This window comes from Ochotona curzoniae, unplaced genomic scaffold, assembly GCF_017591425.1.
Source record: "Ochotona curzoniae isolate NIBS_2020 unplaced genomic scaffold, NIBS_Ocur_1.0 contig_3520, whole genome shotgun sequence".
In the NCBI taxonomy this organism is placed as follows: Eukaryota; Metazoa; Chordata; class Mammalia; order Lagomorpha; family Ochotonidae; genus Ochotona; species Ochotona curzoniae.
In genome coordinates this window covers 8,870,575-8,895,056 of record NW_024465894.1, presented here as the reverse complement: position 1 = coordinate 8,895,056, position 24,482 = coordinate 8,870,575, and the positions used below count along the sequence as shown (strand labels likewise).

General features: G+C 43.4%; 1 protein-coding gene across 3 annotated transcripts in view; it reads right to left on the bottom strand.

The window, feature by feature from the left end:
• PTPRT (protein tyrosine phosphatase receptor type T) overlaps window positions 1–24,482 on the bottom strand; it is a 918,862-nt gene that overhangs the window by 122,523 nt on the left and 771,857 nt on the right. For all 3 annotated transcript variants that reach the window (XM_040981459.1, XM_040981457.1, XM_040981458.1), the window contains 2 exons: window positions 22,427–22,562; window positions 9,315–9,344 (listed from right to left, as the gene is read on the bottom strand). In XM_040981459.1, the coding sequence (XP_040837393.1) occupies window positions 9,315–9,344; window positions 22,427–22,562 (166 nt within the window). The remainder of the gene's footprint in view (window positions 1–9,314; window positions 9,345–22,426; window positions 22,563–24,482) is intronic.

Here is a 24,482-nt window from a genome sequence, read left to right as displayed (position 1 = left end):
AATAAAGCATTATATACCAACAAGCTGCAATCATTATCATCATCATCAACATTGCAGGGCTTAACTAAAGCACTTCCTTCCATTAAAAGCACTAAATGCTGAAACATGTAGGCATTTTCCAGTTTGTGCATCTCAGAACCCTCTCTGTTGCAGCCCTAGGTGCCAGAGTCATTCCCACTTTGAGGAGTAAATCCATGTCTGTCCTAGAGACACACTGGGTACTGCTCATTTTAAATTTTTATTTATTTGAAAGGCAGGGAAGAATGGAGGAAGTGGGAGGGAGAGGAGGGGAGAAGAAAGGTGTGACACACACACATACAGAGAGAGAGAGAGAACGAGAGAGAGAATGAATCTCACTTCCACATACAAGTTCACTCCCTAAATGCCTACAGCAGCCGAGCCTGGGTTAGGCTTATGCCAGAACTCTGGAACTCAGTCCAGGTCTCGATACGGGTAACAGGGAAGGAAGTGCTGATGTCACCACCTGCTGCCTGCCCAGGTGCACATCAGCAGAGGACTGGAACTCGGACATACTGATCTGTGATGCAGGTATCCCAACAGGCTAGCTGACCGAGGTACCAAACACCTGCCCCTGACAAAGCACTTGCTCTCCTGCTCAGTTCAGCAGAAGAGTAACCACAGTTTTCTTTGTGAGACATGTGGAATTCTCCAAGGCAGGAGCTAGATAGGAGGGTCCCTGTGTGGCTTCATAACCAGCATAAGCACAGACGGGTAGAAAATAATTGTCTAAGGAAGGATTTTTTCTTTTATCTATTATCAAATGACAACAAAGTAATAACGCCAGCTAGTTGGTATGCAAAGTGTCCATAGGTGATGAAGAGTGCTGTTCGCGGGAGGGACACATGTACAAACCCACTAGTGGCCAAACTGGGGAAAAGCCAATGGAACAACAGAAATATCACAGATTAGGCTCCCTGCTAACCTGCTTCGGAGAGAGATTAGGGAAGCTGCATCTGTGCAAGAAAGGGAAAAGCAGAGGAGAGGGAAGGAAAGAGGAGATGAGGGGAAGGGAGAGGAGAGGAGAGGAGGGAGGAAGGGGAAGGGACAGGGGAAGGAAGTGAACGGATGACTCAAGCCCTGTGAGGACCACGGGTGAGTCTGGGAGGGGCTGTCACACAGGCCAGGACAGCCAGGGGCAGTTCCAGCAAGCCTTCCTTCTTTAAGGGGGTTGAGTAACACAACCTCCTCCTTCACAGGGATCTTGTGTCTAAGGATATTTCAGTCAGCCCCTCCTCTCTCTCATCAGATGATTCTCCCCGCTCGCTCTTACTTTATGAAGCTCACATACAATCACAGAGTAGAAAGATTTAGAATCACAGATGGATCTACGGCTCAAAGCATTGCTAATACCTGGCTGGCATTAAATCTTAAGCTGAGGTATAGACTTTCGATTGAAGTGTAAACACCATTTGCCACCTTTGGAGAGGAAACACTCGTTTGTATTTTCCCTGATTAAGGTGACAAAGCCTCTGACTTATGGATTTGCTCTATTTGGTATTCATGACTGATGTGCACGGGGTCCAATTCAATAGTGTAAACAATAAAGCATCCATCCAGTCACAATCCCCATCCAAATCTATCTGCACACATGATCTAGCCCAGTGCATTTATTTCTATCTTAATGTGACAGCAGCCATTAATTTTATGCATTTATAATTGTGACAGGCAGGCACAAATACAATATTTCTAAACCCAAAGTCCAAATAAAACTGCAAAATAGATGATCCGAGAGCCCACCATCAGCATATGTTAAAATAAATGAAAACGGATATTAAGCAACTTCTAGCAAATGGGATAATACAGCGCAGAGATAAAACTGGAGTTACTAAATTCACTAAATATTTTCCTTCACCTCATCAACACAATCGTATTATGCCCGATTAGTTCTTGGTAGTCCACTAGTCACTGGGAAAAGAAAAATAAATAAAAATCAGTCCTTGTCTACACGGAGACAGCTCTATAAATATTCCAAGGATAGCAGAATCTGAGACATACTGACGAAAGGGGAGAGTCTGTAGGTGAATGAATGAAAGATGAATGCAACAGCCGAGTACAAGCCCAGCACTATGGATACGGTCTGCGGGGAGCGAAGAGGGCTGCCTGTGTAAGAGAACACGGGAGCTCTCTTCTCAAAGCACAGAAGGCGGGTGGGGACTGCACAAGGAACACACAGCAGAGATAAAGGTTAAAAAAAAGGATGTGTAAAAGGGGTACACACACACACATGCAGATTCCCAGGCCAGACTTCCCAAGAACTCAGAGGCCGTGGCAGTGGGGCCTGGAATTGGAATTCTCACCAAGGTCCTGCGCTGGGCAGACCGGTGGCAATGCCTCCATCATGAATACCTGATGACGCCTGTCAACATGCTTGCTGTCAGCTTTGGGTAATTGATATTTATCATCTTTAAGTGGCTTACTTCTACTCCTATTTTCCCTTCATTTTTATTCAAAGTGGCTGATGAATTACATAAAATGATTTTTTTTTTTAGTATCTCTTGAGATGATCATTTAAATGCCTCTTTAAACGTTTTGAGGCAATGATAGCTAACGGGCAAGAGTGGATGGTGTGAAAAGGCATGTGGTTGGGGAAGGTCAGCAATCTGTTTTGTGAAGGTCCTACTATGTGCTGGGCATTTCACAGTATGTCTATTCCACCTGCAACGTGTGCATTTTGGAAATGTTTGTTCGCAACTGAGGTTCAGAAAAAAGCAGCTTGTTCAAGTCACAAAAATATAAAGAAAGCAATAAAAGCTACATTAAGGAAGTAGAGAAATTACAATATCCAGGGGCTTATTTAAAAATATCACTTCTTTTTAAGTCCTTCAATATATTTATGTATTGTTATTTACTTTTAAAAGAAATGGGTGGAGAGGAGGGGAAGGAGAGGTGAGAGACAGAGGAAGAAAGCGAATGGAGACTCTTTCATTGTATTGATTTACCCCCATAAATCTTTTTTTTTTTAAGATGCTATTTTTATTGGAAAGACAGATACACAGAGGAGGAGAGACAGAGAGGAAGAACTTCCATTCGTTGATTCATTCCCCAAGCTGCTGCAATGAGTAAAGAGTGAAGCTGTGCCGATCCAAAGCCAGGAGTCAGGAGCCTCTTCCGGGTCTCCCATGTGGGTGCAGGGTCCCAAGGCTTTGGGCCATCCTCAACTGATTTCCCAGGCCACAAGCAGGGAGCTGGATGGGAAGCGGGGCTGCTGGGATTAGAATCGGTGCCCATATGGGATCCTAGCATGTGCAAGGTGAAGACTTTAGCCTTTAGGCTATCACACCAGGCCTTCCCCATATGGCTTTAATAACCAGTTCAGACAGAGTGTCAGGAGTCCAGAACTCCACCTTGTGGGAGATTGCCCCTAGATCTCTGCCTGCCTAGCCCATGCGGTAGGCTGTAGGCTCACAACACGTCATGTCCCCGGGGGAATCCCTGACAGGAGTCTCAGCTAACAGACCTGTTCACAGGGTATGCTGCAAGAGCCAGGAGTCCAGTCTCTCTTCTGTGCTTTCTAACGAACTGTGCTAGGACTTCCCTGGTAAACAACTCTAGAAAGCCAAATGTTACATTCATCTTGTTTTTCAGCAGACAAGTTTGTCCTTTAACTTCATTGGAGGGTCCAAAGACAGACATATTTAGTAACCAGTCACAATGTCATTGTTGGCTGGAAGTACTGTTGGGACCGCCTTTCTGCCTACTTCCTTTTCTTACCCTATATAAAGTTGTGACTTCTCTCATATAAATGGACATCCCTCACCACCAGTTTGTCTCAGTGTCTGCGCTGCAGAATACTGCCATTTCACCCCTTGAAGGTCTCAGGTCTGCTGGACAGAGAACCCCTGACACCCCCACCTGAGTTCCCCTGGTGGGTACCAGGGATGCAAACACTTAGGCCATCACCTGCTGCCTCTCGGGACACGCATTAGCAGGAAGCTGGATCAGAAGCAGACTGGATGTGCACCAGACACTCTGATATGAAATATGGCTACCTCAAGTGTCAGCTTTACTCCCTGGGTTCCAGTGCCTGCTCCTCTTTAACGTACTTTTAAGAAACAGCACACCTGTCAACTCTAGCCATTGTGTATTTTATCTTGTTCTGTAATTCCACATGCATTTACTGGGGGTTCTCTGTAGGTGCAGTGGCACCATGGCAAGAATCTTGGTGAACAAGAAATATTATGAAGACAGATTAGCTCCTGTCCTCGGTAAGAGTTCAGAGGATGGGACATTCCTACAGGTGGAAGGAATCGGGGTTGACTTCTTACAGAAAATGGCCTTTGATACCCCATTCACTGAAGATGCAGGATTTGAATGTGCTGAAATGAAGGGTGAGGGGAAGGATACAGGAAAATCCTCACAGAGCTTTTGCAGATTGGGTCCCGCCCAGGTCACGATTTCCCACCTCCATGACACTTAACCAGGCATTTCTCAAAGGTTAAGTGAGGCATTTAAGTGCTCTCTCCGGGCCAGGAGAGGGTAAAATGTCTCAGTGCTTTTTCAAGAACTACCCACTAGAAATGTCTCTGTTCAAAACAATTACCATGCCCATCACACACCTTGAGGTAAATTAACCTGTGGACACTCGCCAACTCTTAATATCCTTGAAAAAAGACAAGCAGCGAACAAAGGAAGCTGTTAGAGGCTGTGTACTGCAGGAAGGAAAACGGATTTCTCAAGAAACATTTCCATCAGCTCAGAATGTGAGCAGCGACAGCTGTGACTTGCAGCTACCTACTGGGTGCCAGCCACGCTGCATATCGACACTCGTGTTCCCTGCCATTTCAACAAAAGCTCCTGATGCCACTGACGTGAACGAGGGCTCAGCGTGGGTCTAGGATTGCTCATGGTGAAACCCAATTCACCTGAGCGGCTGATCTCCCACCATCATCCTCAAACCCAAACTCATCCTCGTGTGTGTGTGTGGGTATCCTGGAGAGATGATGAAGACTTTATCCCAGATTCTTCCGCATCTCCTGGTCCTCAGGTCCTTCCATACACAGCTCTGATGTTGCTAGTTGATTGCATATCCTGTTCATGAACACTCACTCCTTTGGTCACTTCTCGCTATAATCCCTTGACATGCAACCACCCAAAGCTCCCAGCCCTGACCATCCTCAGCAGAGTCTACAGCACTGCCTGGGTGACCAGGTACCCTCTGCCCCCAAACAAGCCAGGCCAGCAGAAGCAGGACTCGTCCAACAGCTTCCCTGCCGTGCACAGTAGGCACATCCAGTCCTAGGCTAGGCACACTGATGACCATGTACAAAAACGAGGCTCTACAGACAGACAGAATTGCATGCGGAGCCTGGCTCTCATGAAACACGGTTTACGTCTTTGCAAATACATGATGCAGGAATGACTCCCTTCATCATGCAAAGAACTGGACCTGGCAGGAGGCTTGGGAGTCATGCAGTCCTGAGTCCCAAACTCCAGCTCACTGCATTCCGGATTCATGGCAGTTAAATCTTCAAACTTGAACCTTTAATATGCACATCAAATAAATTCAATTACATTCATCTTACAAGGCTTGTCACACACATTACATGGGTGTGGCACATAGCAGGGCCCCCATTAGTAATTCCTTTAAACTTCGCAACTTTGTAGTTTGGTATAGGATGTGCCTCATTCACCACTGTGTCTGCAACAAGAAGCTGGGCATATAGCATGTAGAAGTTCACCAATGCAGGAGATATCCTGAACCTTATTTTCCTGCTACTCTTGGGCAAGGATTTGGAAACTAGAACCTGCAGGCCAAAAGTAACCCTTATGTCTACACTAACACTTGGACTGTAGTTTTTAATCTGGACATTATAGAGTTCTTATTTTTCTTTCTGCTTCTCTTTTATTTTCCATGCCACTTACGGGCTCTTTAAAAACAAGATTTTAAAACCTCTTCTACTGCTAGGCTGCCTTCTGTCCCTAAACACCTTGCCAGGGTCTCCCCTTCCATAATCACCCAGCTTTACCACCTTCAATCACCCTTCCCCAAAAGACTCCTCCACTTCAGCTACACATGTCGCCAAAAGTTTCTGATCCTTCATGTGGTCAAATTGCTTGCCTCTCAGGTTTTAGAGCCTCAGAGTTAAAAAATGATGACCTTTCATTTGACACACAGCTGGGCTGGGTCCTTTCACACCCTGTGTTATGACCTGTACAAGTCTTCTTGGTTCTTACCATTTCCCTCATACTATTTTTTTTTTTTTGCTAGTTGCTATATTTTGCTAATGTGTTTTGTTACTTCCTTTCTTCTTCTGAGTTTCCAACTCTGTCCTGTTCCTGAGATTGAGACCATAGTCCATGGTTCACTCCCTAATCTTTCTTCATGCCTGATTCTATTCACCTTGCAATCTTATCTGCACAGCTCTAAAAAGAGCCCTCAACATGCTCTTCCCAGGTGAATTCCAGGTTTACATTACAAGGCCCCATCGGACGTTTCCGGTTAGGAGTTGCACCAACATTTTCAGCCCAACAGATCAAAGTCATAGTGATCCTCTGTTCCAAACCATTTCTCCCTTAGATGTCTCTGTTTCTAAGACAACCCATTTGCTCTGCCACGTACTGCTAGGTGGCTTTGGGACAATGAGTTACCTTCTCTGAAAAACTTCTATTCCATTAAATAGGGATAATAGTAACTGACAGAGTGGGCTATCATGATGACTTCATGTGTGCACAAAGTACATGGTATGTGGTAGTAATTTATCCCACCTCCCCTTCTGCCTAGACAGCTAAACATATTTTATATATTTAGTATCTTTAATTTTGGGGGATGGTTTGTCTTCTATCACAAATGCCTAGTGGAAGTTGGGGATGGAGATAGGCTACTCAAGATAAAACAAAAAAACAAAAACAAAAAAAACAGAAACAAATAAAAAAAACCCTAATTGTGTTAAGACTTTTCTAGAAGAAATAGAAGTGACTCTAGAGTGACATGCAAAATTTAACACCCATGGGTGCTGAGGGGTTTTTAAATGTAAAATTAGGGCTGTTGCTGTGGGAATTCTGTGCCCCATCCAGAGGCTTTGTATCCCATGGTGATTTTATGAGTTTTACCCTCTATGACTTGTGACATAGAATTTCAAATTTATAGAAAGGCCCTTGTTTATCATGACCTCTTGAATATAAGTATTTGTAGATCTAGCTCCTCCACTTTCACCTCACTCACTTTTAAACTTGAGACACCAAAGTAGAGATAGCCACAAGGAAATGAAGAACAGAAAGGAAGGAGAGAGAGAGCCCCCTGCTCTGTTGGTTTACTTGCTAAATATCTGTAATGGCCAGGGCAGGGCTGAAGTCAGAAGTCAAGAACTCAGCCTAGGTCTCCCATGTGGATGGCAGGAGCCCCAAACCTGATCTATTACTGTCTTGTTGCAGTGTCCATATTAGTTAGAAGTTGGAATCAGGGGATGGGGCCACAGAGAGAAGCAGGGCGCTCCAACGTGGATACAGGCATCCTGTCTGGCTGAATACACATTCCACGTCTCGTCAGCTCTGATCCCACCAAAATTACCCACACAGTGTATAGTATCAATATAATGCTATGTACATTGAGCAACACAGAGGGCAGGTACCCACAAGTTGTGCTGTCTATACCCATGGTAACACTGTGTGTTCACCCCTGCTATGTAACACTGATGCAAACAACCCCTAGAAGATCAATTCAGTTTCCAGGGGACACCATTATTTCCATGTCTCCTGTGGATTACGAAGTGGGAAACAAAGAGAACTAACATTTCACCAAGGCCAACTTTGTGACACGCCATTTACAAATACATTTTTTTTTCCCTCTTCAAGTCAGCTCTATGCACTGTACACAATCATTCAGAGTTAGAGAAAGGAGACTCAGAAGAGTTTCGAAATTTTGCCAAGGCTGAATAATCAAGTGAGTTGTATTCACAGTGTATAATTCATGAGTGATACAGACAAGATTTAAACAGAGAGCCACATAATCCTCAAGCTCCTTTTCTTTTCACTACAGCAGTAACAGACCCCACTGTTTCACATCTCCATCACACCTTTGCTGACACTGTTGCTCATCAGAAGTTCTGTTTCTCTAGTACTGGCTGAAGTCATGACTAAGTATACCTTTGCCTGCCTCCTTTATTCGGTGCTCCTACACCAGAGTATGTTTAAGCTCTTCTCAGTAAACAAGCCAATTATTCAACTTTAAGCATGGCAGTCAAAGTCACAGGTATTCTCCACCTTCCCTGTCCAAAACATACAGGGCATGATTGTTGAATGAATGAGTGAACTAAAGAAAGAATGGCATTTCTACCATTGGTGTCACAGGTTCTGTGTTGCTTAGATGACACGACAGAAGTGGCACTGGGGACAGTGGTGGCAGAAGTATCTGTTCAGTTGCTGGCCCTGTAGATCTGTGGACCCAACATGGAGCAAAGCAAGTGGGGCAGCCATTTTGCTCATTCCCTCTTCTGTGGAGGCTACAACAGCTGATCATCGCTAAGCATGATCCCTCTGAAGCTGAGCTTGCCAGAGGTGAGAAGAGCCATGGCATCATGGTCAAGACACTTTATCAGGAGCCAGGCAGTCTGAGACTTATTACCATGCTTTCACAAGCATGTAGTAAATTCATACACTTCTCTCCTGGGTTTCAGATTCCAAAAACGGAAAGTATGTGTTCAGCAGCTTTCTTAGTTTTTCTTATCAAGAGTCTATTTTATACTGTGTCCTCCTTTACCATACTATTTTGAAAATCATTGTCTTAGTAATAGAAAATTGATACGCTTTATTTAGTAAGTGCAACTAAAACTGACAGTTAGCAGTCACCTCAACTCCCAAGAAAATGCACTGATAACAGGAGGCATCGAATGTTCACAAACAGATAGTCATGAAACAAGTGAAGCAATCGCTGACTTCCTTTCTAAACTTTGAGCCTTCAGGGCTTTCTGTTCCCCAGGTAGACACAACGGACTTAGAAGTGGCTGAGGTCTGTGATTTTGCCTTCCATGTGCAAGTCTTTCAACAAACAGTTGCCCCCTCTTTCGCTGGAATTTAGGGGTTGCTAACTCAAACATTACACCGACAAATAAGAGACAGGCATCACAGCTCCAAAACTAGGAAAAATAATCTAAGATGGCAGAAATGTAACAATGAACTTCAACGGTGACAACTCAATTTCACATGGAAAACATCTATGCAAAATAAAAATAGGGCTTCAGATGACTGAGACAAAAGTGAACATAGGAAACCAACAGACACTTGGTTGGTGCAGGAAATGCATGCTACAGGTTCCTCTACAGAGCACAACGCAAAGTCAACACCAGCTCAATACTTACAAGTAATAGGAGTAGGAATAAGCATTTCTTCTATATATTGATGGGCAGTCAGATGAAGGAAATGTCCAAAAAAGGGGGAAAAGAAAAAAAACAAACAAACAAGAATTAGATTTATATGAAATCTTGACTCTTAGAAATGCATATATTATTTTAGCATCCCTAAGCTCAGAAAGAGGCAAGCTTCTCCATTAATCATCTCTGCTGAGATTCAGACCCGGAACGGCAGAAGAAACCAGGGAAACCTCTCCTTTGTAAGGACACTCGCTCTCTAAAGCAGAGGGAGCCAAGCTTCACATTAGATGCTCTCATCAGTTGAAGGTTCTCCTCACGGTCCACTAAAACAAGCTTTCTTCTCATTACAATTTGGGAGTAAGTGGGTACTACATTAGCTTTCTGTGATCCCCCAAATGAGTCAACCATGTTTCTACATGACATTGGTCCTACGATGTACGCAATGCCACAGTGAGTCCTTTTAGCTGCTCTGTTTATGGTCACATCACATCAGTATCTATTGGGTAAGGTTATGCAAAGGGAAAAAATGAAGGAGATCATATAGCCAAGTATCCAAGATGACTTTTCAAAGATCCAGACTTCCCAGCACGCAGGCTCACATGTAGCACTCTCTGACACTGTATTAGGGCTGGCCCGGTGAGATCAACAGGATTTGGTAGAAATTAGATTCTGGAACTTCCTATGCAAGGAATAAAGGCAAGCTTGCAGGTCTAGGTGTGCTAGATCTAATCCTGACCCTAACCCTATCCCCAAATAAAACTCTTGGGGACTTGGATTTCAGATAGGACATCTAACTTCTTTGTAAATGTCAAGCCATGTCAAATTTAGAACTACAAGAAAATAAACGTATCAGACAAAGAATCTGGCTTGTTGGAAGCTACCACGCTGAAGAGAATAAGTATCCAGCCAGTCCCCAGCCATTACAGCCACAGCTAAGTTAGTTGCCCCAGCTAAGACCTTTGACACCAAGCAATAAGGCAAAGTTACTCTCTTCAAGCTCTGCTCAAAGTGAAGACTCCATGAGCAAAATAGATCACTGCTGTATCTCAAACCATGAGAATTCAGGGGTCATGTGGTGCACAGTCTAGACAACCAGAACACAAAGAAAGAACGCTATACCAAAAAAAAAGGGGAGGAGCGATACCCCAGTTGAAAGTCTCTAACTTGAATGAACTCTGCACTTTCATGCTCTCATCTGTTCCTTGGTTTTCCTTGGGTGGACTGAACCAGATGAGTGGTTTTCAAACTGCATTTCTGGAAGGCTGGGGGTTGTTCCAGAGAGCGGCCTCATTGCAATATGGGATGGAGATATGGAGTAGGGGACTCTGCTGCCCCCATGCCATCCACCAAGGCCAGCATATTTCTATTTTTATCTGTTTCATAAGCTTGGATTTCACTTTACATTAAACATGACTAATAATGCCACATTGAGAACATTTGGGAATCATTGCTCTGAGTTTCTCATGTCCTCTCGGACTCTTGATTATCTCAGCATTCAAAATCTTTTCATAAGTCCGTGACACTGCCTTTGTCAAGTCTTTTGTCTCAAGTTGTAAGGAAATAAATGCAAATTCTTCTACTTCACATCAGCTTTAGTTATACTGACCTTAAGTAATGCAATTTTGCACTGAGAGAAATTGCTGAATAATTCAGGTTCCAAATATCCAGGTGAGCAGGTGAATTATTTGGTTAATTGTTAGCACTGCCCCATTTTCTTGTCATAGGGAAATGTAGTGTTTGTGAACATGGGAGATAGGGGCCTGTGAATATTTCCTGCTCAAACTAAAGCCCCTAAGCTGGTATCATCTCTAGGTTTTCTCTCAATTATTGGCAAAGCCCAACAGTGCTGTTCTAGAAAGAAAGGAACCCTGACACACAAGGAGCCGTGATGGAAAGGGGACAAGCCTTCTTGGGAGGCTGAGCTGGGAAAAGGAGCCATAGTGACAGAAATGTGGCCACCCAGAGCACTGAAAGATATCACAGATGGAGTGAATGATGTGCCAAGGTGAGGAAAGAAGGTGAAAAGCTCAGGGCTGTGAGGAGGAGGAGTCGGATGATGTCTCAGGGGCAGAACATTTGGAGTCCATTTAATGGAGAGGCACAGACACCCGTGCTTTTCACTGAGCCAGTGCTCCAAGCTCAATCTCTTCCTTGCTCATTGCGACATCTTTGGGTATTGAATCCCGCTTCCCTGGACCACTGGATCTGGAGCTGTGCGCTGGCATAGGAGATTTACAGCTGAAACCACTCACAGGAGGGGAAATAAGGCAAACCCTAGCAGGTCACAATCCCCACTACCTGGACTGGAGCAAGTCACTCAGTTGCTGTGACACTCAGCCTCACCATCTTGAGGATGAATGCAATAATTATACATGCTCAAGAGCCACTGTGTGCACTAACATTAGACCATAAGAATCTAAATTACATTGGAATTATACATGATATATAATACATAAATCTCGCCAAGTATGTTAATATTGATTAATGTTAGTATAAATACCTGGACTATTATAAGACACAATACGGAGTGATTTATGTCTCCACCTCATTTACAGATAAAATTTTTGCTGCTTCTTACTCTTATCATCAGGTACAAAGTATTGCAGTATTTAGAAAAAATAAAAATGATTAAAAATAAAAATGAATGCTCACACAACCCGTAGTGCAGGTCAGGCATTGTTCTTCTCACCTACTATATAGCAATGCTTGCATTTTCACCACCCTAAAGCATAGGTATTAGGATCATCTCTATAAATGAGGAAACTGAGGCATAAAAAGTGAAGTCACCTGCCCGAGCTCATTCAACTGATGACAGCATGGGGCAGCATCCTGGCGCACATTCTTGATCTTAGACTGTGCTGCCATTGAGGAAAGAGGAAAGGGAAATGTCCTTTTAGTAACAATACAGACAGCCGGGCACTCGGATTCTAATCTGGCCTCAAGCTCCTTGGCACCCAAACTGCTGTAGAGAAGCCTGAGGCCCTCGGGGGGTACTGCTCACCAGGTCACGGCTCCCTGGGCATCCGTGGCCCCACCACAAAGCCTCCAATCTGAGCTGGATGGCCGCGCTGCCAGCAGCCACCTCCTGTGACACCCTAGGCTCCTCTTGGCACTGGATCCTCTGGCTTTTCTGTTCTCAAGCTTCAGGATTCACCTCTGCTAGGACACATTCGCTTCCTCCTCCACCTGCAAATCACTGATGGCCTTTCGCAATGAGCTTTTCTGAAGGACCCTGGATGTCACCAAGGCCAGTGAAGCCAGTGCTATCTGTGCCCAGCTTAAAGGTAACTCCAGAATAAGATAACAGAAAAACTCCCATTAACTGAACATCACTTCCCAATTAAACTGAAAAGTCATTCAGGGCAAGTACCATAGGTCTTTACTCTGTGACCAAAATACAGTTTACATGAGTATTTTCTCTAAGCCTTGAAAAAGATTTACTGAAGGTCTAAATTTACAAGGATACTGTGATATTGCAAGTAACAAACTGCCTCAAACAAAAAATCCTGAGCAGGAAAACAGCTGTGCTTAGAAGGAAAAAAAAAAAACAACAAAAAACAATAATCCCAAACTTAATAAATCACATACTGCAAAACCTTCTTTTCAGCTATCTGACAAGATTGACTTCAGGCAGTTCCCCACTGTTCCCTACCATTTAAGTAGGACTGAGTTATCTGTCTAACCATTCACTGGACCATTTTTCCCATCTATCTAACTCATACTCCATCTATCCATTCATTCATCCACCCATCTACCCACTTAATTCACTCATCCACCCATCCATCCAGCATCCATTCATCAAAAACTTACTGACGCCCTACTATATGCCAATCTTTTCCAAGTATCAGAGAAACAAATGAAACGTGTTATAGGAGACCTAGACAAGAAAATCACAGCCCATATGTCTGATATAATACGAGCTTTTTCCGTGAGATCCTTTTCAATGATCATGAAGGTGGAGGAAAATGGATGAATGTGAAGGGAAATTAAGATACAAAAATTCTCAGTTGATAAAATGTGAACATACTGGATTGGAGTGGCTGCTCAAGTATAAAGAAGGAGAGTTACTTCTCAGGTGGGTGGTAAGAGGCAGTTTAGAAGGGAGTAAACAAAAGATGGCGCACATTTTGTCTGTTTCCTCTCCTTAATGAACAGCAAAATGACACTGTACCATGTAATATCTCACTAGATCCTTTATCTATTTAATGTAGTGTAGGTAATATTATAGAGCGTGGACTCTATTATCAGGGAGTTTCAGTGTGACATCCAGCTCTGCTACTGATTAATTATATGATTTCAGATCATTTTCTTAAACTGCGTTTCAGTTTTCTGATCTGTCACACACTACACAATGTCTACCACTTTCTGATTCTTAGGTGTAACCCTTTCCAATTGCCTTGCTAGTTTTTTCTTAAGTTCATCAAAAACTGTAGAAAAACAGAATCAGAAATACATTTTGGAAAAAGATTTAAATCTCTGTGTATATATATACAGTGATCACTTCCATGAACAGCTTGAGGACCCCTGTATGTTTCCTGAACATCCAGAATGTGGTCCATCTTTTCCATACTGCCCTTTGGCCTCATCACACCTTTACTTGATTTGTGACTGATATTCAGTGTTGATTTTGATTGTGTTCTGAGGGAAGCACTCTTGTAAAATAGACAGAGCGTTGATCCTGGGCTCCATCTGTTCTAATTTCACTGGGCTTTTCTATCCAAAATGCTGTTAGGGAATTCCCAATATCTGCAAGGCATGTTTGAGGCAAGGATGAATCAGATTAGACAGCTGATGGCCCAGTGGAAGGGATAAGATGTGAATACAAATGACAAACACAAGGCAGATCACCTCATGTGTCCTCACAGAGGAGGGGTCCAGATGGTGAAGGGATTGTGTCTAGAATCGGGATCAGAAAGGGTTTCCTGGAAGACTGCGACTTTGGAATTCGATCTTCAACATGGGTGATATCTGGCCCAATGAGGCTGAGGGACAAAAGCATGGGAGGAAAGTTCACAAACAAAACTACAGGAGTGAGGGTAAAATGTCGAACTGACCTGTGATAATTACGAGTGGGGGATAGCATAGCTTGCCAAAATTCCTCACTTGTTCCTTCACTCCCACTCCAAGAACCAGTACCACTGAGGAGAAGTCAATGAGGAATTTTAGACTATAGACTTGGGAGCACAAATTTCCATTTTAAAACATTGCTCTAGCTAGCCTGTGCAGGATGCAGAGAAACGCAGAGTCCAGAGACTGTGCAACAGAGCTACAGAAATATGTCTCAGAGGAGAGGGAGTGGAAGGGAAGGAGGGGAGGCAGAGGAGAGAGAGAGAAGGAAGAGGGCGAGGAGACAGAGGAAAGGAGCACAGTGGAGAGTGGAGGAAAGAAGCAACCAATGCAGTTCTAGAAGATTCAGGCTGTGTCTGACAGACGGAATGAAAGGCAAGACCTGTCACTACTAAGACTGGGAACAGGTTGGGAGGAGGTGGACTTTGTTTTCTCTTACTGCTAAAAGTTCCCTGGTCCATCTCCTTTATTTCTGTTTAAATCTCCTTTATTACAAAACATGAACCAGCCCTAAAGGTTGGACTCACTATGGTGTACTAAATGATGTTCCAAAGCATGTACACATTATGTGTCTAATCTGGGTAGATAATATATTTTCTCAAATATTTTATGGTGGAAACTGTCTAAATACCATCTCAGTTTTTACAGAGAAATATAGTCATTATCCTTACCTATAGTCATTCTATGATCCTAAAATTGTTACTTCCATCTAATTGTAACTTGGTACTAACTATAACCTTTCTTCATCTCCCCCTATTTGCTTCCCCAGTCTCTGATAACCCTTACAATACTTTTGTTTCTATGAAATCACCTTTTTAATACACTTTGGAAATGACTAACATTATGTGATACATAACTTTTCGTGCTTGGCTTATTTCATTTAACATAATGGCCTCTGGTTCATTCAGTGAAATCTCTATTAAAATGTTCAGGACAATTTTCTCAGAACTAGGAAGACAATCTACTAGAACCTGTATGGAGGAAAAACAAACGCCAACCAAAATCAAAAAGGCAGCAGGCATTACACTGCTTGAGTTTAAAACATAGTTCAAAGCCAAAGTACTTTAAACAGCATGGCTTGGTATAGATACAAATATTTGGATCAACAGAACAGGAAACAAATTCTAGAGAATTAGTGTATCTATAGCAAACTGAGCTCTGACGGTCCGAAGCATGAGCATCAGGAGGAAGACAGTCTTTGAATAAATGAAGCTGTATCAAACTGATATCCACATTCAAAATCACAAGGTTTGACCCATTTCTCCTTGTTCACAAAAGTCAAAACAACTTGAAGACCTAAATGTAAGACATAAAGCTCTGAAAGTATCAGAAGAAAACATATTGAAAATGTTTCCGTTTTTTTGTTTTTTCATTTTGGCCATGTGTGATTTTTCAAGACAGATATTCAGAGCCAGATGATACAAAACAATGAAGTGCCAGCAAGAGCGTACTAAAGAGAACAGATTCTTGCACACAGTTTCCACCTTGAGGCCAGTGAATTTACAACCAATGGGTAGTGTGATTCACACACAACGAGAGACTGCATTGGGCACCATGGAAGAATGTCAGCAGATCTTCCCGGGGTGTCAGTTTGTGTGATGACGTCATGGAGGAGTTGGTACTTGGGAGTCTGACCTGGAAGGACTCAGGGCTAGGATGTAGAGTGATGGGAACATTGTAGCTGAAGAGAAATGCCATTTAGGGGAATGACATGTACCATGCATAAGAGAATGAAACTGCACAAGACAAGCTGAGAAGGGAAAAGTAGTTTGAGTAACTGGGGCATCTGTTTCCTCCTCTGGGATTTTCTAATCTTCTAGCAGTCTCCACGGACTGGCGAAGTTAGAAACAGACTTGAGTCACAGAGCCTGAGTTTGTACCTCAAATCTGCCTAAGGCCTTGGCCAACTCAGGTAAATATTTTAAACTTCACTTTCTTCTTATTCAACAGTCGTGCCAAAAGATCATCACAACTACTATTTGCAACATGGATATTAAGGTATCAGCAAGGGGTTTTGCACTGACTTGGCACAACTGTTCGTCATGTGTGAGATGAATATCTCCACTGATACTGCAATTCTTCAGGCAGGGACAGGGAGCAAAATCTATCGGAACCGTCAGCTCACTTGATCTTCAGAAGAGATCCACAAACTGGTTGCATCTCACATTGGAGAAAGCAAGGTTGAGATTTCCTAAGTTGCTTCTTTAAGGTTAATAGCTAGTGAATAAAACTGTAGAACTTTGGACCCAGTTTTATTTTCAAACCACAGCAATAAGGTGTGGTCCCTGTCCATTTATAACTCTCACACCCAAGTGCAAGTCACAACAACTCAGATTGTAGGAAACAGAACCCCCCCCAACCCCAAAGAGGTCCTGTCCCATGCCTGTGAGGAATGAATGCTGAAGATTCTAGACATGTCCTGTTGAGCTACTCTCTCAATCTACCAACAATCTTACCTATGAAATGTAGTCTCCATGAGAACTCAATGCAACAATGTTTGAAGAACTTTTTGAGAGCTGAAGATGTGGAGGTTTCTAAAGAAGGCGTAAGAGCTCAATGTTCCATACCCCCTCACCCTGCCCCAGGAATCTCTTCATCAGTATCTTTATAATAAATCAATAAATGTAATTCAGTGTTTCCCTGAGTTTGATGAGACACTTCAGCAAATTAATTGAATCAAGGAGGGGGTTGTAGGAATGCTGGCACATTTAAAACAACCCTGGTTTTATGACTGATGTCTAAAATAGTTGGGGTGGGGGAGGTAAGCACAGGCATTAAAGCACAATGGTTAATTCGCCACATGGGACACTTTGAATACAGCTCGTGACCTCTAGTACAACTTCCTGATAATGCATCTGGAAAGACAGATGTAAACAGTACAAACTCTAGGCTTCCTGTCACCCATGTGACAGATGTGGGTGGAGCTCTTAACTCAGGCTTTTAGCCTAGTACAGTGCTGGCTGTTGTGGGCAAGGGTAAACCAGCAGGTGGGAGGTTTCTCCGTTCCTTTCTGACCCCCAACCACCACCACTCTGCCTTTCAAGTGAATTAGTCAACTAAGCAACAAATCTTTGTAATGCAGGGTGTGGGGAGGGAAACTCTGGGGTGTGAGCCCACAAGCTGTGGGCTATGATACTAGTTCTAGCAGAAATGTCAGAATTGAAGTGAATCAGCAATTAAGCTGCAGAATTGATTATGTGATTGCTGGTGGGGAAAAAAATCCCCCACATTCTGGGATTACAGAAATCTCCCTCATTGGTTCTTGTGTGGTGACAGCACAAGAAAGAAGTTTTGTTTTTCCTACACAATGTCTGTATCTATTGCACTGGGAGCTACTGCAGGGCAGTTTAACATGGGAAGAAATCGATGCCCAAGGAGAGATGCATTGGTGCCTCAGATTAGATGTTTATGTTTCAAATAAAGACACTGCAAGTGGACTCTTAGACAAAGTCCAAACATGGTTGGCAGAATGTTCAGGATTGTGTGAGCAAGAGCCAGGAAGGGATGACCTGGGGTGGTTAGAACCATTTGTGGTTCTAACACACATCCCTAAAAGTTGCTAGGTTTTCTAGTAAAAGTAAGGTGGGTGAGCAATAGGCACTGTTGCAATGTAGATAATGCTACCACCTGTGGCGCCAGCATCCCATATGGGCTCCAATTTGAGTCCCGGATGTTCCATTTCCTATCCAGCTGCCTCTTACTGTGCCTGGGAAAGCAGCGGAAGATGGTCCAAGTCTCTGAGCCCCTGTCCCTCATGTTGGAGAGCTGCAAGAATCTCCTGGCACCAACTCTGGTCTAGCCCAGTTCCAGTTGTTGCAGCCATTTGGGAAGTGAACCAGTGGAAAAAAGGTTGATCTTGCCATCTTTCCCTGTTTCTCCTTTCAAACAATTAAATCAATCTTTTTAAAAATAAAAAAAATGAAGAGTGGAGTAATCCAGACCAGTCCTGGGATGCAGGCGACTAAAGAATTTTACTTCATGGGGCCAGCGTTTTGACACTGCGGGTAAAGCTGCTGATGGCAAAAACCAGCATCCATTTGGACATCTGTTTGTATTCTGGATGCGCCACTTTCAAGCCAATTCCTTACTAACAGCTTGAGGAAAGCAGTCGAAGACGGCCCAGTTCTGACTTGTGGCCATCCTGGGAGTAAATCCGCACATGGGAACCTCTGTGCTATGAAGCCATATCATGAAAATAATAAAAATAAATTAATTTAAAAAATAGGTTCACAGTCAACACTGGCTAGGGTAGGAAGATTTGAACTTTCCACCATAATGATGCACATTATGCTATCAAGTACCTCATGGTGTTAAGAAATCACCATTTCCTTGAGGGCGGCTGTGCCATTCTCTCAAGCAGAGGAGGCCAGGGAAGGAGGACACCAGGATGGTGATGCTCAATTAGTATTGAGGGTCTCATTCCCTGGCAGGACTCAACTTTGTGTTCTTGTAAAGGAAGCATTCCCTACTATGCTACAATTTGTGCCATTCACTCTAGAACATTTTTGGATCCAGAGGTGATCAGTGGATCCAGGAGAAAAAGATGGAGCTATTACTCAGTGACAACAAAAGAATGGGTAATTTACAATGAGTTTCCCTGAAGCCAGACTGGTATTTAACTGTGTGGGAGGGACTGCAGTTTGCCTGCTGGTATAATGCTGTGCTTCCTTTAGCCCTCACTGTGTACGACCCCACATGCTAAGGAGCCCAGTTCAAACAACCAAGCCTAACAGAAAAATAATTCTGGGGTCAGAAAGGTATAGCATCATGAGTTAATCCTCTACCTGCAATGGCAGCATCTCATATGAGCACTGGTTTGAGTCCTAGCTGATCTATTTCCATCCAGCTTCCTGTTGATGGGAAAGCCATGCAGCATGACCATTGGGTCCATGCAGCCATGTAGGAAACTTGTAAGAAGTTCCTAGCTTGCAGTTTTGGACCAGCTCAGCTCTGGCCATTGCAGCCATTTTGGGAGTGACCAGTAAGTAGACGATATCTCTGTGTTTCTCCCTCTTTCCCTTTCAAATAAAAAAGAAATACATCTTTAATTTTTTTAATTTTAAACTTGAATTTTCTACAAAGTATTTGAAACCAGCACCAACATCTCATGTTCTCTGCCATTCATTTATCAAGACCATCTCCCCTAATTATGAAGTTCAAGCAGAGACAGGAAAGCATCCCTCAGGCTTTGTGGCTCTTCTGATCTTTCCATTTTTTTTTTTCCTCTTTCCAAGTGTCTACAAGTGAATTAACTGAGTTTCTTTCATGAAGACTTTCCTTGATCCTGTGAGTGTCCAGCCCATTTTCTGCCTGCTTTCTCCCTCTGTATTACAACTAGGACCTCAATTGGGAAGTACGCTCTGTAGAGAGTGGCCAGGAAGTCTTAAGGACAATTGCAAACTCTTCAGAAGGAGAAGCTATGGACCAGCACGATGGCTCAACTGGCTAATCTTCTCCCTGCAGGATCCAGCATCCTATATGGGTGCTGATTCATGTCTCTGATGCTCCACTTCCCCCTGTGCTCCTTGCTTATGGCCTGGGAAAGCAGTACAGGATGACCCTGTACCCACAAGGGAGGCCTGGAAGACATTCTTGGCTCCTGGCTTCAGATTGGCTCAGCTCTGGCTATTGTGGCCATTTGGGGGGTGAATTAGTGGACGGAAGATTTTTCTGTCTCTCCTCTCCATAAATCTACCTTTCCAATTAAAATAAATAAGTCAGAAGATGGACAAAGATGTCCTTCACTGTTCTTGGGGGGTAACCTCATTACACAAGATGACATTATAGGTTAGCAGAAAAAAAACCTAATGCTTAATTTCTCTTTTCCACTATCTCCCACTTCTCTCATCCTCTTTGCTCTTCCCCCCCATGCTCTTCCATAAATTGTTCCTGTCAGGTAGATGTTGTATATATGAATACCTCCTGCTGTCCTATCCCCAATGTCACAGTGTCTGAATTCTGACTCTTCATGAGAAACAGCAATTGTATGACTCCTATTATCAGTCTGATCCAGTGAACCAGTTTTTATAAACATGAGAGATGACAAAAAGCCTCAGAAAGAGCTAAAACCACACAAAAGGCTCACCTGCTACTTGCTCCCACCCTGGAGACAGAAAGCCCTCTCCTCCCTCCTCCAAATCACACGTTTCAGAAATAGCTGTGGAGAAGGAAGTGAAATGTCTTCACAAGCTCGCAGCCGACGGTGACGTGGGTTAAGCCAGGCTTTAGAAAGAGCAGAATTGGAAGAGTATATCTGACTTACAAATCACAGGGAAATAATAGGAAAATTTCAGGTCTAAAAAGAGGCATTCAGTCCTGTTAAATTGGCTACCTTTTCCAGGTGGATAATTCCACACTCACCTTTGCTTTTAACAGATCTATGACACTAAGAAACATATCAACAAACCTAAACGTGCAATAGTCCCACTGTCCCCTGGAGAAATCAAAACTCATGTTCTACCGCATACAATAGCAGCTTCTCAGCCATAAAACATGGCCATGTTTTCTTAACGACAATGGTGACAGGACAATGCAATGCTGCCATTACCTTTCCAAAGTTTCCTTCCCCCCCTTACCCTCTTCAATCCCAAAGTCAGTGACTAGGTAAAAATATTAACTCTTAAACTTTCTTCTGGGAGTTCAAGAAATAATTCAGTTGGATGAAAGTTGTCAAGACAGGGTAAGATACCAACAAGAAACCCTGGTCCAAAAAAACACCTGGCTGACTCAAACCAGAAGCATGGAATAGAGACAGCGATCTTCCAGCAGCAACATGGCCAAATGATGTCTTCCTGCATGTATAGGAGGAATTCCAGCATTTCAGTCATTCAACTGGGCTGGAAATGGACACATTGACTTTCTTTCTTAGGTTTTCTGCAGGAATATTGATGTGGTTTCTACAGAAGAAGCTGGAGGTCTTCTTTGGTGCACTCTGTCCCTTGGTGCTGATAGGGTACAAGTTTTATGTGCCCTTTCCAGGGGAGCAAGTCCCCAGCTCTTGATCTTGGGGTTGCCCTGAATTCTGTGGTATAAATAGGCCCAGGGCTTCCAGCTCAGGACTTAGTTTGTTCAATAATGTAGAATGCTCTTTCATGGAGTGCAGGGTGCATGAATCACATATTGTTAAAACGATAAGTGCTCTGGCAGACTGGGGAGTAGGTAGAATGGAGCCCTGGAAATTAAACAGAATATGTAGACCTGGGAAGTCTGTGTGTCTCCCTTGTGGCAGGCAAGGCCTCAGGAGAGCTGGTCAGTGGGACTCCCTACTTAGCGGAATAAACAAGACACCCTAGGGCCAATGATAGCTGATACAGTCATCCTTATCATTTCCTTCTCCTCTCTGTAATTTCCTTGTGTTACCCTCAAACTTTGTGAATATTTCCTAAAACAGAACATGCTGCATAGTGAGTCTGAGGAATAAGGGAGGAATACCCATTTTCTACTTCCTTGGGCAACTAAATTTGAAAATCACAAATACTAGAAAACACATCTGTTGGCCAGATGTGCCAAAAGAAACAAGCATTTGGGAGGTTCTGTGGGACACAGGGTAGGAAGGAACCTACAGTAGGAGAGTCTCCTGTGCCTCTCACCCCATGGTGACTTTCTCTGTCATGTAGAGGACAACCTCGGATGCTACTACTTGATCAATGGAAATCAGGAACAAATGGATATGAGAAAGATGAAACACTACTTTTCTGTAATGGTATTTCTGGAATCATGTCCAGCGGTCTTCATGATATGACCAACCACAATAGAGCAGTTAACTCCAAGTAGATATACAGAACCCTACAGCATGTCACGGTGGCCCAGTCTTGGGATCCACAATTACATAAGAAAACGGCCACCTCATAACACTCGCCCATCTGCAGCACACACCCATCAGATGCCAACACAATGAGTCATAATTGGCCCACATCTTCCAGGACCTCAATAATCATATCATAAGACCTCTGTTGGACAGCAGTCAATGATACAAAGATTTGGTCATACAGTAAATTGGAGTTAGCTGGGGCAGGGGCAGGGTACACACTCACCTCCTCTTGATGGTAAGCATCACACCCAGGAGAATGATGATAAACATGAGGAGGCCAGCAATCACACCAGCCATTTTCACAGTGTTGTCCACCTGCTTTTCTGGCTCTACGGTATTAGAATTTTGGGTGGAGGCACCTTGAAGGGAAAAAGAGGAAGAAAGATGCTGAAAGGGCTCATGTATATAACTAGCAAATGACACTGACAACAGCTTCATGTAATGAGGAAAAACTAAGTACCAGACACCACAATAAGAGCATTCTAAACACTATCCCACTTCATCCCTTATGACAGTTCCTTGCTTGTGAGGCTGGGATAATTACTCGATTTCTTTGCAGATGAAGAGACATGCAGACAAATTAAGTGCTTGCCCAGGGTTCCAATAACTACCAGGTGGGAACATACTTCTACAGTGAGATCAAGTGGAGGACTTATCTCATTCTGCTCTGCCCTGTGGTCAACAATGAGCAACTGTGGTAGAAGTATGAGGCTAAGGCACTGGATTGTGAAAGATGGAGCATGTTATTCCTTTTATAAATGGTGAGGTGAAAATTTAGACTATTAAAGGAAATTGCCTGGATTCAGAAAATACTTCTGATTAAATGGGTTTTTGGCCTTAAATACTGATGCTTCTTGCTCTACCAGGTGCTTACTCACAGACTTATTGCTAGGTAAAGGAAGACAGGGAACCAGTGACAATGTCTTTTCAGTCTTGCACCGGGTGACTTTCTGGGTAGCATGCTCAATCTTCGCATGATGAGAAAATTAAAGGAAGTTGCAAAAAGTCACATGGCTGATCAAAGTTCAGTCCAGGACTCCCCATGTTCTTTGATTTCATGTTTGGGCATTCATGGTCAGAGGCCTTGATTAACCCTCTGTTCCCACTGTTTCTCAACCTCCTTCTCTTTAAATGGCTGTTGTGCTTACGTCATAGCAGAGAAAAGTAGACAAACAGTGAGAAAGCCCAACCCCTCCATGCTACATGCTAGGAGTTTGAGGCAACTTTCCATTTTAAAAATTCTGCAGGATGGCACTGGATACCCTCGATGCACTTCTTCCTACTGCACTTTTTATTCCCAATAGTGCCACATTTGTGGGAAGCATTTGAAAGCATCCAAGGCACTCTCTCTCATTTGTCTCTGCTTTTCTGACATGCTGACATCAGCGCTGTCAACAGCCAGCATATCGCTCTGGTCTGCAGTACCACTGGGAGAGTTCTCTCTTTCTCCCATCCTCCCCACTTTCTCTCCTCTAAATGCTGATCACATTTTACAACACTTCACATGCCCTACAGTGCCCACAATGTGCCTATATTATCAGTTACTTGCTTGTACATTTGTCTCCTCCCGTGGTCTTCAAGCTCCTTGGAGGCAAGATGACAGCACATTTATCTTTGTTTTCCTATGTTAGCATGGACCCTGACTGGTAATCAGGTCTCCCTCGATGACTGTGGTTCTATAGTGTTTAGCTAAAAGAGTGATGTCTCTGCCTACACCTGTTTCTCCTGGAACTGAACTGAGTTTTCTCTTGAAACTGGGCATGGGTTCATAGACCTCACTTGAGTCTTGAGTTTAGGGGAGGTCAATGCTCACACACTCTGGCTCTGCCTCCCCAAATCCCTGACATTGAAGTACAGTCCTCCAGAACAGAGCGTACCCTTTTGTTTTTGCTTAAGCCTATCTAATATTTCCTCTTTCGCAGTGTTGCAAAGTAGACAAGTTGGGTTCACTGAGCCAAGTCTCCTTAGCCAAACCCTAAGGCTCCAGCAACAGGCAGTGTGTCCTGCACATCTTTTTGATGCTAGTGTTCAAACACAGGCCTCCCTTCTCACAACTGTGGCTTTACAGATAATTAAGGATGGTTAAAGGTGGATGAATCTTAACTGTCTACTTCATTTGTTTTTTCAGTCATTTTTTGTTTGGCACCGTGATTCACTTGTGCCAAACTGTGTTGCCAGGAAGAGATTTTTTTTTCTCCTGAAGGACTTGCGAATGAGGGGCTTTCATTCATTCTTTGCACTAGCTAAAAGGCAAGGCCAACTCTTTAAATCCCAGGGCT